This window comes from Charadrius vociferus, unplaced genomic scaffold, assembly GCF_000708025.1.
Source record: "Charadrius vociferus isolate BGI_N301 unplaced genomic scaffold, ASM70802v2 scaffold51, whole genome shotgun sequence".
NCBI classification, from domain to species: Eukaryota; Metazoa; Chordata; class Aves; order Charadriiformes; family Charadriidae; genus Charadrius; species Charadrius vociferus.
The window spans coordinates 3889421-3907766 of record NW_009646939.1 but is presented as its reverse complement, the minus strand read 5'-3'; the positions used below and the strand labels follow the sequence as shown (position 1 = coordinate 3907766).

At 39.5% G+C, this 18346-nt stretch overlaps 1 protein-coding gene across 1 annotated transcript in view; it reads left to right on the top strand.

Moving 5' to 3' along the window:
• Positions 1-292: 292 nt before the first annotated feature.
• The window catches only part of SUSD5 (sushi domain containing 5), a 43008-nt gene continuing 24954 nt past the window's right edge, over positions 293-18346 (top strand). The window contains exons 1-2 of the mRNA XM_009894993.1: positions 293-453; positions 9149-9326. Coding sequence (XP_009893295.1) covers positions 360-453; positions 9149-9326 — 272 coding nt within the window. The 5' untranslated portion in view covers positions 293-359. The remainder of the gene's footprint in view (positions 454-9148; positions 9327-18346) is intronic.

Here is an 18346-nt window from a genome sequence, read left to right as displayed (position 1 = left end):
CGATCCCCCCCCACTTCCCCTCTTCTCTCCCTCCTGGCTTTTACATTTCTGCCACCGTGATCCATTAGGTATTTACCGACAGGGTAATGTGACTTTTCACACCGGCTCTCTGCGTGCACTGCCCCCCCAACCTTCCCCTCCCCTTCACACCAGCCAAGCCAAGGATTCCTCTCTCCCTCCCTCTTTCTTTTTCCACCCCTCACGCCTTCAGTGCAAACCCAAGACGCAGGATCCTGCCGAGGGGAAAGTGCTCCTTGAAATCATCACCACAGACCCCGCTGCGAAAGTGCAGAGGAGGAGAGAGAAAAAGCCTCTCGGGCAGCCAACCTCCTGCGGCTGAGGGCTTTGCGAGCAGGGCAATGGCTTCAGGCTCTCAGAGGTTCTCTCTCACCTTTCTCCAGGGCGTGGGATGTGTCTTCTTCATCCTTCAGATCATCTCTGTTCAGGCTGATGGTGAGTCCCCCATTCAGTTTGGGCTGGGTTGCTATGGCTGGAACGAGAGCTGTATGTTGAAATGTGTTACTGAAAGAAAAAAAGAACTGTTTCTTTTTTTTTTTTTTTTTAATAAGAAACTTAAATACACTCCCCAGTTTGGGTTAGGAAACGTCTGATTCAGAGGTTTTTGAGACTACAAATATCCTGGGGTTAAGCAGAGAAAGGAAATAAGATCCCAGAAGGCTAAGATTATTTTATTACAACAAAATGACAGGATAGTGAACTTTTCCAGAGGAAATAAGAATAATAAACCAATGCCAGAACACGAATAATAAGACTCAGCTATATTTTAGGACAGATCTCCTTATAATTAAAAGTGTCTTTTCTCCAAAGAACTTGCCCATCTGCCCACTTCAGATGCCCCCCAGTGTCAATGTATACAGGCAGGTACTTGAGGAAGGGAAGACAAGAAGTCAAAGGCTTTTATAACCTCTTCTGTTCGGTACCACACACGCTGAAGATGACCGCTCACCTTTCTGCACGTGAGTTTCATCTTCGCCTCACTGCCGAGGGATGTGATCAGGACATGAATTTGGCTGAAGCAAGCGGTTACTCTGAAATGGGACTTTTTGCTCGCTGATGATAATCCTGTATAGTTGCATACCTTAAAAATTTCCAGTAGCCTATTGCCCTTTTAATGATTAAGCCTGTATTAATGATGACCAACTTGCCTTAGCAAAAAACATGATTTTTTTTTGAAACAACTGTGCCTTTTCCTGGGAGACCAGTGCTGAATGGCCACATTTTTTCACCTTCCCAGCTGTGATAGATTTATGCCTGATCGCAGGATTATTTTTTTTTTTTGGTATACTAATCCTTTACCATTGATGTTTGCTGCATTATTCCAGGGAACAGATCTTAAACATTATAGGGCAATAAAAACCTCTTCTTTTTGTTCTCAGAGTATTTTCCCTCTTTAACCTAATTTTTTTTTCAGCTGATGACAAAGTATGGCAAAGGAAAGGGAGAAAATTAATCTTGCCTGTATGTTTCTACCACTTTGTGTAAAATACCGTTTATACAACAGAACCCTGTCTCCTAAATTTGAAGAAAATTACTTTTCATTAAGAATAAAGGAAAATAAATGTGTCAGGCAACTACTTTGTTGCAGTAGGCAAAACTGTAATTCTGATTTTAGGAAATACTCCTTCCCTAGCAAAATGCCTCTGAAATGAGGATAGAAAAAAAATGCAATCCCATGAAAAAGTGTTCTCCACAGAACTTAAGAAAAGTGGACAGGACAGGAATAATTAATTTCCCTTGCTAAGAATGCTTCATCTGAAGAATTACCTTGTCTTTTCAAGATCACCTCCCAATCTGTATTATTTCTATAGAATTAATGGAATCTTCTTGGTTCCTACACAGATATCCTCTAAAAGAGAAAGGGAAAAAAATGTTGGAGATAATTTTAAGGCAGAGTTCATGACAGATTTTAATTGTCATTCAACAGTTTGTCAAATTTACTTCACACATGGTAAAGCAATTTTAAGCATTAAAGGACAGAATATCTGAATTACACTACAGTTGTAGAGCATTATTATAATACTGTAGTTTCCATTTTTATTTAACTTCTACGTATCATTGTGGAAAATGTGGAAGTCCTCTATTAACGTGCTCTTCAGTGTGTTCTCCCAATACTAATATTCAAACAAACAACTGTAACTTTGTCCTATAAACCATCTGGCTTATTATACATTGATACAGAAGAAAACAAACATTTTATGCGAACTTTAAAATTTACCACTACACATAGGCTTACATATTTAAGAAGATTTGAGAGTACGAAATAGGATTAATACTTTCTTTTATAACAGATTCTGGCCTGATCCAGTCAGGAAACCACCTCCTCATTTGTGTAAGTTGTAGGTAAAAATACAATTGTGCTACTCTCTAATACATGCAAATGTCACTTAAGTGCCAAAGGACCATTCTGGGTGACACGTATGTATGTGTGTATTTGTTATTTTTAACTAAAAGTAACTGACTGTTTTGCAAACCGCTGAAGGGATTTTGAATCCACCTTGTAAAAACCCTGTGAAATTCAGACTGGCCCCTGTTACGGGCAAACCTCCGAAACTGGTTACAATATATTTCCCTAAGGAAGACTTTCACTTTATTATCTCGCACACAAATAAGGACAGAGAGCAGGCAATAAAACCGGAGAGTGTCGAGGTCTGTTGAAGGTGTAAACCTTCGAAGCTTAATTGATCTCTTTTGACTAGTATTTACCATATCATATATTGCTGTAGTGCAGATAGACTCCAGAAAGACCAAGGTAAACGCTGAAATAAAAGATAGCTTTGTTTGGCTTTGCAGGTTTGGATTTTTTTACGATTGAAATGTGCTGGCTCATAGCTGTCGAGGTCGTAGTCGGACAGACAGAAGGCTCCTCAAGGGCTTAGTCCTGCTCTGACTTACCATGGTGTGCCACTGCTGTTCACGCGGTTCCTGGAGAATACTAGAGGTTATGGTGACGGGTCTCAGTTGCACCAGTGCAAATGCAGCTTTTGGGGAATTTCTTTGCATTCACCCTGGAGTAGGAGAACAAGGATGCGGCTTCAGGCATGCTGCACAGGAGTCCCCCCTGCTGCTTTTTTTTTGACTCCCTCTTTTGTCTCTTCATGGCAGCTGAAATATCCATGTGTATGAACCATCATCTTCTGCAGACTCCTCGCTCTGAGACAGAGCGTGTCAGCAGAGAAGGATGGCAGTCAGTCTACCTTACTAAGTCACTCCTGAGTGGGAAAAAAAGTGCTGATTGCAAAACTTTGCTAATTGTTCTGTTGACTAAATTTGGATTACATGGAAGACCTATTGGTTAAGCCAGTCGTCTGGTAGTGACCATCCGTAGTGACTGCAGAGATTCCAAATGGAAGGATCCCAAATCCAGAAAGCTAGGCACAATTAGGTGAGGATCACAGAATCATAGAATGGTTTAGATTGAAAGGGACCTTAAAGACCATCTAGTTCCACCCCGCCTGCCATAGACAGAGACGTGTCCCATAGACCAGGTTGTTCAAAGCCCCATCCAGCCTGGCCTTGAACACCTCCAGGGATGGAGCTTCCACAACTTCTCTGGGCAACCTCTTCCAGTGCCTCACCACCCTCAGAGTGAAAAATTTCTTCCTTATATCTAATCTAAATCTACCTTCTTCCAGTTTGAAGCCATTACCCCCTGTCCTATTGCAACATGCCCTTGTAAAAAGTCCTTCCCCATCTCTCCTGTAGACCCCCCTTAGGTACTGGAAGGCCACATTAAGGTCTCCCCAGAGCCTTCTCTTCTCCAGACTGAACAACCCCAACTCTCTCAGCCTCTCCTCACAGGAGAGGTGCTCCAGCCCTCTGATCATCTTTGTGGCCCTCCTCTGGATGCGCTCCAAGAGGTCCATGTCTTTTCTGCAGGATCTGAGCTGCATACTTCTGACCTAGAACCAGATATGTCTGATGTCGAAGGTAGGAATAAAACCTACTATACTCTTTCCTTTGGTTTGCTTTGCACCCGTTTTATAAAGAAGAGGTAAAAAAAATATGTGTTTTCTTTTCTGTTCTCTCTAGACACTAGCATTTGAGTAGCAGGTGTCTAAGCATTTCAGGCTCCCACTTGCAAAACAGCACATATGTTTGTATGTTGCAGAAATAAATACATAAACAATTCCAACTATCCTAAAACCTGTAGTAAAATTAAAATTTAAGCTCCAACTGAATTTAGCTGAGGAGGAACTCAGAGGTGACCTTCCATTTTTGCTATTTTTCTGATGATGTAATATTTTAAGCAATTTGAATTAAATAAGACATCATTCACTTTAGTTTCTCACGCAAATAAACTCTACATTCATGAACACTAAGCAGAACTGGTAATTATCCAAATCTCTGTCTGTAATTGTACAGTTTTACTAAATCCTTCACCCTTACTATTACAATCATGGCCATTGTTACACACAGCCGTGGAAATGGAAATTAAATTGCTCTTGAAGTACAGAAGTGGCCTTCCCTTCCCCCGCTCTCTTTTACCTCAATTTGAAGTTTTTAACATTTAAGTAAAAATAAATCGGGCTCCAAATTTGCACATCTTTCAGCACTTTTATATTGTTGGAACTAATTAGGTTTTATCCTTTGAACTAGTAAGTATCATGTCACGAGATCAGCACACTGGGTATGCATTTTAAAGTGATTTCAGATTACATTATTTGTGAGAGACATTTTTATTTTAAAGTATCTTTGGCTATGCAGTTTAATCTTTCTTCTTCAAGCATGATGCAAAACCTGCTGAAGACATGGAGAACTTCGCACCCATTTCAATGGGCTTTGCACCGTGTCTGTACACCTCAGAAGAACTTTGTGTTGTATCTGTGACTGTATTAGAATAAATTAGCCAAACTGTCTTCTTGGTAACCCAGAAAATTCTGCTAATTCCACTGAGATTCCTAAAAGTACAAAGAAACAGGTTTTGGGCTGGTTTTAGTTTTGAAGAGTCCCTTTTTTGTGCTTCCATATATCTGATCATAGATGTCTGTTCAGTCGTGAAAGCATAATAAGGTGCAGTTGTTAGAAGCTGACTTTAGCAAAATTTTAAAGTGGAAATAAGGTGGAGTGAGAGTAATGAGCCATTGGAACAGTTTACTATAAAGTGTGCTGTAAATTCTCCATTACTTGGAGTCATTGAATCATGACTGGTTGCCTTTTGAAAAGACATGCTCTAGTTCAGCCATGAATTTTTGGACTCGATGGTGGAATTACTGGGGGAAATCTACAGTCTAGTTACACAGGAATTAAACAAGGTGATAAAAATGAATCCTGGAAGCCTTGAGATCTGTGCTTCTATGAGTATGTTTTTAATCAGGCTATATTGGGAAACTCTTAAGAGAAAACTATTCAGCTATTGCTTGTTGACAAAGTTTTAGTGCCAATCAATAATAAAAATTATTCTTTTGTCAATGTATCAAAATATAATCAACGTTCTGCAATAATAGTGATCAGATGATGGTAGAGGCTACTGATATAATGTAGGTTAGTTATTAAAGAAAGAGTCTCTTTGGTTTCAATTGCAGATTTTTCTTGAGAGGTATGAGTCCAGCTGTTACTTAACAGTAGCAAGAATTATGTCTTATCATTTGTGTCTTACCAATTACATTAAAACTTTTTTCCTGGTTTCAAAGGAGAACCTGAAGAAACTTACTGTGACAAAGACATTTTCATTATGAACCCAATAAATTCAAGGTGTGCATTACACCTCCTGGACAAAGACTACTTTCCATGGATTTGCAGCTTGATCTTGAAACCAAAGGGACTGGCTTTATTTGAAAAGGCTTCAGAAAAGTATGTAGAGTTTTGGGAATGAATTTCCACATCACCTGTCTCATCATAGCATTATGGGAAGCAAATGTTATGGGGCAGAAATGAAGAGAGAGGGTTGAGAAGGAGCTCAAACATGGTGGCTGCTCAAAGGTACCACAGCCAAAGGCATACTACGTTCTTCACACAGATAAACACAAAGACGTAATCCTTCCATCCTGTGCCTTATGGAAACAGAGCACAGTCTCATATAAAACTGCACATTTAAAACAGAATGCCAACACATCTCTTGATACTATCTCAGAGAGAAAATGTATTTCATCTACTCCACACTGTCATAATGTGCTAGAGAGAGAGGGGATACCGTTTGAGTTTTTCATAATCCTGGTACCAAAATTGACTGTGATATCATCCAGTATGTGAGATAAACGTTTTTCTTTTTAAACTTTATATTACAACTAGCAGTGATAAAATTTTTACAAATACTTAACCAGGACCCTTCGACCCCAAGCTTGAAAATGATATGACTTTTGTGATTAAAAGTGAGAAAAATTCCATAATTTAATATGTTAGCCATACCACCGTAAGGTGTAGAACTCAATTTTGGTGTTGTGGTCCTATTTATTATCAGAGGATTTCCTGTTTTGATGAGCTTTTGTATTTTTCCTATTATCATGCTAGCATGTCTCCTGTATTTTTTTCCTGTAAATGCCCCTCAGTAATGTGACAGAGCTCAGTATACTGGGGATCCATCTGTTCCATTGGTCAAGTGTCAGATAAGTGAACCTTACTTGCTATTATATTTTCTAAGTAAGAAATTAAGCAAAATAGAGGTCACATCTTAAAACCTGGGCAGATAGCCACAGAGCTTCTAAAGCTTTGGGGAAGATTCCCAGGTTGGTCTGGTAAGCGGGTAAGCCTTTATCCACTTCTGGCTAACCAAAATTTCCTATAAAGCAGTTCACTGTAATTTTCTCAACCAGTATGTCCTTCCTAGCTTACCCTAAACCCTATTTGTCTACACAGTTTGGATGTCCTAGATACCTTTTCGAAGGACAAGAGTGTTTTCAACTGGCATCTTCATAGTTTCTAGTAAAAAGTTGATTTATCTTAAGTACTAGCAAACATGTAACAGTAGTTAAGGAAAGCTGTCTCAGCCTCAGTCTTGGCTAGCTAAATTCCTCTAAAAATGTAATTGCCATCTACTGGTAAAAAGTCTAAATTATGAACTTAATTTCTTCTAATTATAGGTAGATGGAACTCAATCCTTAATGGTTTTCCTTTCTTTAAGTCTTCTAACTAAAATACAAATGACTGGAAAATAGGGCTTACTGCCATGTCAGACTAACATTTGTGATTTAAGTCATACGCTGCACAAACTTGCTCTATATGTCTTTGGTGATGCATCTCAATCCTGACAGCCAAATTTTGAAATGTAGAACATGGACAAGTTTTAAGTTGGGACAAAGCCTCACTAAAGCATTACATTTAATCCCTGCTTACCTTAGCTAATGAAAGTTGTTCTGCAACTTAGGAATTGTTGTTTAAAACCATCATCCTTCTGCTTTTATTATCTCTCTCCCTACCCCACGCATCCTTTGCTTTGTCAATTCATGGCTTTGGAAACAATACCCTGTGTTACAGTCATGTACATTATTTGGGACATTTTGCAAAGAATCCTGAGGTTTTGGTACTCAGGACTGTAGAGGCTTGCTTGTTTTCACTGCTCTAGTTACAATTCATGATATTGATTATAGTTGAGAAGCAAGAGACAATGTAGTCTAGTGGTTAGGACACTGATTTGTGTTTCTTGGTTGCATTCCTTGATCAACGACTGCTGACTGCGTGAGAAAATCACTCTGGGTACTCTCAATTCTTGTTCCTTCTCATCACTGTTTGTCCTGCTGATTTAATCTGCTGTCTGCCCCAGTCAGGAAGACTTCGTACTGTGCGCATGTAGAATTGCCACCAAAGTAGGAATCTTCATCAGGCCCCATCTGTGCTTGTTAGCTAATGTAAACACAAACGACATCTTTACTTGAAAGAAGCTTTGCTTTTTTGTTGTCGTACGGACTGTGATTCTTGCAGTGGGTTTAAACTGTGCGCAGGTGAGAAGAGAAAGCTGTCAGGGACAGACCTACCCTGTATCAATCTCCTATATTTAGGATTAGATTTAGATTTGTTGAAATTTCAATTTGTTGAAATAATATGCAGTGGGGGTGTCACTTGGTACAGAATTAGACTGAATTAATTTGAAGGAGTCTTGACATTGGTCAATATATCCTATGTGTGTAAAGCTAGCTACATAGTGAACACTCAGTATGTGCTGGAAGGTATGCCCTGATATAATACATAATAAGTGTTTCTAGGCATTTAGTGAATGAACAGTGCTTGAAAGTTGTCTTTCTGCACCTGCAAGCAACTTTAATCCGTACCTTTGAAATTTAGAAGGTATTTTGAGGGATGTTATCTTCAGAAAGATGATACTAGTGGCAGTTTACATGTCAGCACTGTAAACTGTCTCATTGTTTATTTCTTTTTCTGGAGACATCTAGCTAATGTGTTTATTCCTTAACCCAGTAACTTCTTAAGCTTTATTGCCAAAACCCCAAATGCCCTGTTCCCAGTTGCCAAAACCTTAAACTTTCACCCTTACAGCTTTCACAGTGTTAGATAAATTAAAGTAAAATAAACCAAACTGAAAATAAAAATAACACAAGAAATTGTTATGCTAAATATGTTCTTATGCTCATTCAAAAAAGCCTTTCATTAAGAAAAAAATTCCTTCTGTCTTTCCAGAAAGATATGAAAACAAAGTGGCTTTGCAGCAGCGTTTAGCACAAGTTGCCATAGAATTACATTGTTTTGATTTTAGAGAATAAGTATAAAATTATTTCTGATGTGGAAGAGTGAGTTGCAATACTGGCTTTTAGATTTGTGCTTACTTGATAGACACAGTTCTTATAAACGTAACTGTAATATGCTTGGTAATGAATTCCAGCGTTATGGCCTACAGGAGATGTTCTGACTCTGACTACGTATGTACATATGAGCGAGTGTCGTGCTTCCTCTCTCCAGATCTTAAGCCCAGACTGATAGAGGCAAGACAGGCTTTTCATATGGGCTGGGAATGAATAGGGACTTAGCCATACTTGCTTTTCTGTTGACGAACAAAAAAAAAACTAAGACAAAGGTATTTACAGTGTTGATAAAATTTCATATTCCAAGAAGTAGGTTGCTCATTATAATGAACTTAGTAAAAGCAAGGAGACTTTATTTGCTAATAATTTGCAATATTTTTGTTGAATATGTATTGAGTGCAATACCATGATGAGTGACATGTCCTTTCTTGGTGCTGCAGGGAAAGTGTTTGCACTTGAGTCCAAGAACAACTCTCAGGGTCTGGATTTAGCTGAAGCTGAGAAAGCTTGTGTTGACCTGAGTGCTCGCTTAGCAACTGCAGAAGAACTGAAAAGGGCTGTTCTGGACTGTTCTTTCGCTGGCTGCACCATGGGATGGCTCGCCGGTGGCTCCACTGGGTAAGGACAACAGCATAACCCTTCTTGAGAAGTATGAATGACAGCTGTCACGCAAATCTTCCTCCTTGACTAAGACTATTAACTGGAAAACATGGGCCACAATTCAAAACCGTGACATATAACTAAATATACCACTTCTTCCACAGACAGAATTTTGTACAGCTCACATTGCAGGGACACAAACATTTATCAGTCTCAGATCACGTATTTCACGGATCTGAAGTAATTTCCTCCTCTCTTTTTGAATTATGTCGCTGAGCTTCTCATGGAAACCTTGTATCTGTCTCAGGCATTTACGCATGTCTAAATTGACAACAGGCATGTTCAAATAGGTACGGCTTTAGATGTACTTAGATACGGTAATGCAAAAGCGGTAGCGAGCTTGCTGAGAAAGCTCACCAGGGAGCCGATACCGTCACTCGATATGCTGAATTGTATTGTTTGAGGTAGCTCAGGTGGCTCCACGTGGCATGAGGCTGGGCTTTGTCTTGCATTACAGGGAGTGTTGCAAGAGGTAGTGGCTTGCCACAGCCTCTCCAAGATGCATCATTGCACCCACAGAGGCCAGTTCAAAGCAGAACCATAGAAGTGCCCCGTGGTGGAAATGACTTCCCGCTGTTGATCATAGTTTCAGGAGGCTAAAGTCAACCTTCGTGAATACTCCAGAAGTCCTGATGCCTGTCAGTGAAATTTAAGATTTTGAGGACATATTTCCATGTAGGTGCTAGCTGTGTGCCAGAAGCAGCAGAGCTCTGTCACCATGCCGCTCTGCCATGGCCAATGAGGGCTTCCCAAACTCCAGCTAACTCAGGCTCATTCCAGTCTCGCACAGGTTTAGCTATGTGGCACTGCACTGGGCCAAGCACCTACATCCCAACTGCCCAGTCTTCTCCAATATGAAAGTCTTCACAGCATGCCTCAGGTACAGGTAGACAGGCTTCGTATTTGACAAAGACACCAAATTCAGAACAGAAAATTCAATTTAAAAAAAAAACAAAACAAAGCAAAATGAAGGAGCTGAGGGTTGACATAAAAGTCCCACATCACTGAAGCTGGGACCATACAGGAATTGTCTAGAAGGAGCATGAGTAGATCTGAAGTCCCTTCTCTCTTGAGTCTTTCCTTCATCAGGCTTACCAGCCACAGCCTTAGTGTAATACATACTTCCATTCCCTTGAGGTGCTTTACAAAGTTCTCGTGTGTTAGAGGGTAATATCTAATGTACTGTCAATGCTCAATGGTGATAAAGTTTTGTTTTATCAAGATACTGTCTCCAGATTCCTAATCTTTAGTGTATTATGGGATTGTGTGACAGTTATCAGTTATTTAAGCAAGCATTTTGGATTTTTAATATTTTAATGATAAAATACAGTTTCCAAAGGACGGAAAATTGCAACTATTAATGAAAGGTGATGTTTAAACAACTTCAAACAAATGCAACTAGTTCCAGTAATCTTCTCCCCCCCCAGCTGAAAAAATTGTTTGAAAATTTATTTGTATGCATTTTTAGTCATCAAATAATTACCCAGAAATCTCTCAAAATGTAAGACAGTGATCTCAACCCTAAACATTTTTTTTCTTAAGCCAGTTGCTGAGATGTCACGCAGGCTGAAGAGCCAGGAAAACTGTATCCCTCTCTAAGAGGTGCATGGCAAAGTTGTTGTGCAAATTCTTTTTATACAGCCTCGGTGTTATGAAAGTAAGGAGTACTGATGGGTAGGAGAAGGAACTGTCTCTTTTTTTAACTGTTAATAGACCAGTTGTGGACCTATCCCTGAATATCTCCAATATCAAAATTGGATACAGCGATAGAATTGTACACATCACACCGTGACGATGTGAGAATGTACACATCATCATACTGATGGGAGGGAAAGGAAGGTTTTTCATCCCTTCCAACATTCCGTACTCCGTTCCTCCAGTAAACCTGTCCTTAATATGGAAGTCTCTAAACTATTTGTCAGGAAGGATATTGTGGGGGCACATCAGCATGCCATTGCTGCGCAGTCACCACAGCTGACCTTCACTGGAGAGCTTCACCAGAGAGAATAGTTCTTCAGAGCTGGAATTTGATGCTTTCTTCTCTGGGAATATTTTACCCACGGCTGGGCAAGCAGCAGAATGAATATTACTTGGTTCACTGAGCTGGATATTTCTGACACTGGGGAAAACAGGAAAAGTATAATGCCTAAAAAGGCTGTGCTGGTTTCGCTGTTAGTTAATGCAGCTCTGGAAAAGGAAATAAACAGTTGAGTGCAAAGTGTGCAAATGAGACAAAGTTATTCAGGTTGGACAAGCCAAAGTAGAATACGAAGATTTTCAGAGGGATTTAGATCAACAGGCAAAATGATGAAAAATGGAGTTTAATGATAATATGTGCAGGAGGAATATGCAGTCTGCTTGAAAAATTCTTACGGGGTTCTGATTTACCTCTGTCAGCCCAGCAAAGATATGAGGACATCGCTATGGACACCACAAAGAAAACCTCTGTCAAACTGCAGCTGTAGTAAAAAACAAACAAACAAACAAAGAAGTTGTTAGAGTGCTTATGGAGGGGGATGGAGAATGTGAAATATATATACTTATATGTACAGATACACACATATAGGCCAGTGTAACAGCCTCCTTTGGAGGTATACATACTGGTATACATACTACGGTTACCACATCTTAAGAAGGGTTCTAAAACAGGTTCAAACAAGGACTCAAGAATTATTAAAGGCATGGAAAAGCTATTGAGATAAGACTTAAAATATTTTTCTAAATTACTTAGTTAATTTTTAAAATGTATCTACAGGTATCTATTTAATACTTTGGGCATTTGCTTGATAAATGGAAACATGATAGCAAGGATAAAGGACAGCTGGTATATAGAAAAACCTCAGTCCACACTCTCCTCAGCTGATTTAACACAGAGAGGGGAAAGCAGGCTTCACAGCATGCCCGGAAGGTTACAGAAGTAGGGAGAAATATTTCCAAAATAAATGACTCTTTGCTGTTACTCATCTTGACGGATCTTCACATCTTCGAATGTGATGGCATGGTCCATGGAGAGAAGTGCCCTCCCCATGTTTGTCAGGTCCAAAACCATTCAGGACTTTATAGGCTGGATCTAAAACCTTGGGTTCCTCCCAGCAGCTGACTGGCGTCCAGTGCAGATCACAGAGCTTTAGTCTAATATTCTCTCATATCCTCTTGGACCGTGTACATCAGAAAGGAGACGAATAGGAGGGAACATGATAAAAGAAGTTCCTAATTTCAGGAAGAATGCAGTTTGTTTTATTTATTTGATGCCTGGGAAGTTTCCCAAAAAGTTTGTTTTATTTATTTGATGCCTGGAAAGTTTCCCACCCTTTACCCTGAGGAAAAATGGATTAGACATTGGCAGTAGAAGTAAACACAAACAAACGATGCGAGTGAAGTCATTATAGCGTTGCAGATTTTCTGACATGCTTCAGTCCTTCTTCTACCACAGGGACTTAAAACTGAACAAGAGCTCTAGCAAAGATGTAAGGACATTTTCACCTCTAGATCAATTTTCCAAGTTTTGCACAAGTGAGTGATTTGTTCACTTCTGATGGCTATTTTATGGTCTTAGTGAATAATTACAATCCCACTCCTAGTAAATATATCCATCACTGTTGGCTGTTGTGTCCTTATTATTATTTTTACAGCCAAATACGGCCTCGAAACCTGTGGGAGTTTCTTCTGTTATGACAAGGGCACATCACTGAGCCAGCATGAGCGTGTTTGCGCTGCCTGCTCTCTGGGCTATACACTCTTATATGGGCAAAGAGGAGAATTCGGTCTGAAGAACTGACCTATTTTGGGTGGTTGTCAAATTTCTGATGACCTGTATGTAAATATGGATCCATATGTAAGTGCACAAAGATTTTGAGATTATAACGAGACATCCTCTGTTGGATCCAACCAGGTTGTTCTAGCCCAGCTCACTCCAAGCTACTTCTTTCGTACCCACCACAGTGACTGGTAGAGGTGCTCATCTATTTTAAGTCAGAACTTAACAGGGTGGGCAACCAGCTACTAGTTAGGGTGTTAAAAGCCATCGTTTTGCAGAAAGTGATGCTGGTGTAAGAAGACACCAACCTGCTGGTAGAGATGCTCACTTTGCATTCTCTAAACCACTTCAGTCCCTGCAAACTGGGCTAACCCAAGCAGCAGGTCTTGACAAATATGATTCATTTCAACTGATGTAGGTTGGAAATTGCTTAAACAAATAGTTCCTTGCCAGCAAAGCCAAAGAGATGATGAACTTGGTAGTGTTGTGGTTTGAGCAGCCTCAAACAGAACATCTTTCGCAGACATAAGGGGATGTTTTTGTCTTCCACTTTTGGTTGTTCTGACCAAACCAATTCAGAGTTCAGGGATGTCGTTGGCAGGTCTGAGGGCTTGGAAACTTGTAGAGAAGAGCCCCTGACAAATAGACACGGTTAAGAGGATAAGGGGTAACTTCTTCCAGCAGCCCAGAAGTAAACCATTTACAAATTGGTCCTGAAATGTGTAACGTATAAAGCATTACACATTGTTACATTTCAGGAAATGAAACGTCATTAGGCAGGTCTCATTTGTCAGATGAACCCTAATAGCTATTTATACTAACATGACACTCTTACGACTTATTTGCATGTCAGACAAATGAGTCAGTAAAACCAGCAACCGATCTGCCAGAATATAAATGAAAAAAGGTGGCAGAGTTCTTTGAAGGGCTCTCACTGCTATCTTTTGAATTCAAATGTCATACTGGAAAGCCCTGTGTCAAGGACTCCAGCACTGGGCAGTGTGTTCTGTAGGGTCTTATTTTCATTTCTGGGGTTTTTGAAATTTGGAAAATGAACATGACGCAATTTTTCTAGGGATCAGCCCTGCTAGTTGTGCACTGAATATTAGAAAGCAGCTATTGATTTTAGGAATTATAAACATCCTCAAGAGCTTGTACCAAGATATTCATATCAAATTTACTCATTTCCATCACTTTTCTAGGACTGAAAAGCTGAAGCTGTCCTATTCCCTATCCCATTCCTTATTTGTCCATGGAAGAATGAAGCCATATATCCCTTCTACAAGGGCTTTGAAGCTCTGCATAGACTTTCTATTCTATGATAGAGGTCCTGCAGGGTGTCAACCTGTTCTTTTGCATGAAATTGCCCTGGGCTGGTTCCTACCCAGTCCCTGGGGGATTTCTCTCAGAGGGGATAACTCTGGAGTGAGCAAGCAGAGTCAGCTAGAATAAGCCTTGCTGTGGGAGTCAGAAGACTGGGGTTCTTTTTTTGGCTGACCACAGACCAGATGTTTGCTGCTAGGAAAATTACTTCATCTCTATTTTTCCTGCCTTTTGTTAGCTCTTCGGGTTTTGCACTGATTCCTATTGAATGCTTCTACAGTCTCGAACACAACAGGGCCCTCACTGCAGATGACACCAGTGGAAAATGTAATAATAAGACTCAGAAATGACATTTCACAAGACTACCTACTTCTTTTTCTGCCTACTGCGTGGGACTTGCCCAACACCTGGCAGTGGGGTAGTAACAGCGCATTTCTTGGGAAAGAAAAATGCAATATCCAAGGAATGAAATAAGGGTCAGTTGCTAACCCTTGCCAGTCCTCTCATCTGTGTGTGTAAACGCTTGGACTTGTGGGCCCCATGAAATCTGTCCAGTTGTACATGCGATAACAGGCCCATTTGCTTATTTGCAGAGAAACAGTCCTGATGATATGTCAGTTTGGCAAGCTCTCTGTTTTATTTCAAGGCTGTGCTCTGCTGCCTGATGATAATGTGTATGAGTTTGCTCCCAGACATGTGTATGAGGTAGGTCAATTAATTCCCTTCAAAAGAAAAATCCAGACATAGCTGACAGGACATAGGCCAATTCAAAATGCTAAAATTGCTTATGAAACTATCTGAGGAGGTCTAGCACTCTGAAATGCCTTCATGTCACAAACTCTAATCCCACAGCCGGTGTCATGCTCTGCTAGAAGATGACTTTCTCTTCTCGTTGTTTCTCATCAATCATCTCAGAAAAACTCATACAGAGAAGAAACGAAGTAATTGTGTTCCAGAAATAGGGATTTCTACATGAAACTCAGTCAAGAAACTTGAATTTAATGTATGGACATGGCCAGTTTACTCCAAGGAGTGGTATCACTGAGCAAGGAGGGCATGAGCCACTTTGCATCAGCTTTGGGAGAGCTGCAAATCTTTTCTTGGCACAACCTAGGAAGACATCATGGGCTAAGTATGACAGCCATGGTTCTTGTAAAACAGACAGCCCAATGATTGAAGAATTTTTTAGAAAATGTACTTTTTTCAGGAAAAGCACCGTACAAAAGAAAATGCATTTTTGTTGTATTTTCTAGGACAAGCACTCAAAGCACCATCTGCTAAACTGTAGCATGACAGCCCTCAGAGTAGCCATTTCCTTAGCTGGGACTCACACTTTTAAATTTTATTTTTACTGGGAGGTTTTTTTTAACAACTTTAAAACTTTATCAAAACTTCAGCAAACCTTCAGCAAACTTTGGCAGAAAAGGTAGGGGTATGCTAGTGAAATTAGTTAATGCCAGAAGGTTAGGACTCATTGTTAAGACCAAGGAAAATCACAGTATTGAACAGGACGGTAAGCCTGACTTCAGGGATGGAGTAGCAGAAATGGGCTACAATGTAATGGTATTACATGAAGACTAATGGGAATTTCTGCCTTAAGCTAGCAGTTCAGCTGGAGAAGGCAGAGCAGGAGAAAGAGCTGGGTGTAGTCACAGAATGCAGGACAGCAAGGAACCTCTTGTTAAATAAAATAACTCACATAAAAATTGTGAAAAAAGGAAATGCAGTCCTCCGAAAAGACACCCAGCAGCTCTTCCAGGAGAGAGAGGGCAGTACTGAAGGGCTTGAACGAGGCACTGGTGAGACACCACCTAAACCAGTGCAATGTAATTCTTGGCATCCAGGCTCAGAAAGGATAAACTCAGACTAGGATCGGTCTAAGAAAGCACCTCTCTTATCAGAAGTGATTAAAAGTGATGAGTTTTTTCAGCCTAGAAAAATGGAGACAGAAAGGGGATATGCTTACTCTTAGCAAATGTACAAGAGCAACTAATACCAGGATTTTAACTTGCCAGTTAGTCCTAAAGAGGTTGATTTTCTAATATTCAAAAAAGCTTCACATATTTTCCCCCTTTTTTAGAACCTCTGTAATGTTTTGTCCTATCTGAAAGCCTTTTGTCTGAGAATGGAGCTTCTTTGTAAATTAATAGCATTCAGCAAATATTTTTGTATTTTTTTAAATCCTTTGGTAACTAATCAATAACATCTGCTCTGAAAGCCATGGATTAAACTGGAGCCCATAAAATGAAATTGGGTAAAACCAGCTTTCTAGTGACACTTGACGTGTCTTTGAGCACCCAACTAGTCCAGGCCAGGAAGCAACACGGTTCTCCTCTACATGCACTAAGAATGCTCAAATTATATGTACATAGCGATATTATAGTAAAATGGCTATATAAAATCTTTCATACTAGGCTACAGTATGAAAATCTGCATGAATGAGCCATATTTATTTAATGAACAGAGGCCTTACTATTTCAGTAGTCATATGTACAATTTTAAGCACAAAAGGCTGCATTTTGGTGTATATTTTTAAGAATCTAAAGGATATTGGTTCTGCCTTGGTAAGACCTCCTTTTGACATTTCCAGTGGCAGTATTGCTGTTGGAATGTCTTCATGTCACACTTAGCAGCTGCTTTTTTTGGGTCACATCCAGCCAAAATTAGCCTCTATAGTTCCCAGTCAATGGACTTTCCAAAGCCCACCTGTGCTCCCCTTCATGACTTTTCAGGGAAATTTTCTTCCCTTCGGTAATTGTGAACATGTCATTTATATTTTATTTCTCATCAGAGCCAGCTTTATAATTTGCAGTTTTCCAGACTACAGAAGGGAAAGACTAAGAATAAAAATCCTCTAGTTTGGCTTCCAGACTACTGATTTTTTTTCTCTCACCTAGTTACTGAAACACAAGTGGTAAAGCTGACCCATGAAAAAAATTAGCACAGGATGTTAAAGATTTATCTTGACTAAGAAAAGTGATGAAGTTTTTAACTTTCTAATTAGGGGAAGGTTTGTTAGAGTTATATTATGTTATGAAGCAGACTTTCACAGTGCCTTATCTAACACATTGTTGATGTTCTTCTGAGTTGAATATATTCATCTGCAAGTTCATACTACTATGAATAAATGTCATAAGACTGTTCTGACTCAGTTCAGTGAATTTATTGACTAAGACTACAAAACTTACAATCAATTGGTAGATAAAATAGTGACTACGAAACGTCCCAGTCCCACCTACTGGTTTCTGTGCTGATGGATCACGCTATGTCACATAAACTCAGCTGTTAACTCCATATGTTTTAACTTGGGTTTACTGAAAACCTTTCAAGTATTACAAAATTGCTATGTAATTATCTTAGAAAGTAGAAGTGGATACCAGTGGATACTGATATAAACAAAATTTATAATTTATATAAAAATATGATGTTTTTATTGTATACATCTATTATGCATGCATATATGCAGTATATAAAATTAGGTATCATTACTATGGATCGAGTATATCATTATGATATATTTAATAATATATATTACATAATGGCATATTATGGCATATTGTGAAATAAATACTACTCATGCCAGCTTTTCTGCCATTTCCTTCTTTGAACAGAGGAATTAGGAGAAGTGTAAAATATACCGATTACTCATTGGTTACATAATAGATTAGAAAAAATGTAACCAGCACAAGAGTAAGTGGAAGGCTTCTAGGAAGTCTGGTTCGTACCATATTGTGCTATATATTAAATATTCTCCTTGTGTGTGCACATGATAAATGCAATATCTGAGTCAGGGCATGGGGAACAGTGATCAGCTTGGCCAAGCTCTGACCTTTCTTTCGGTGTAGGTACAGAGGAAGGGCTGTTGGTTGTTCTTAGTTGGGTAAATCATATTGTACAG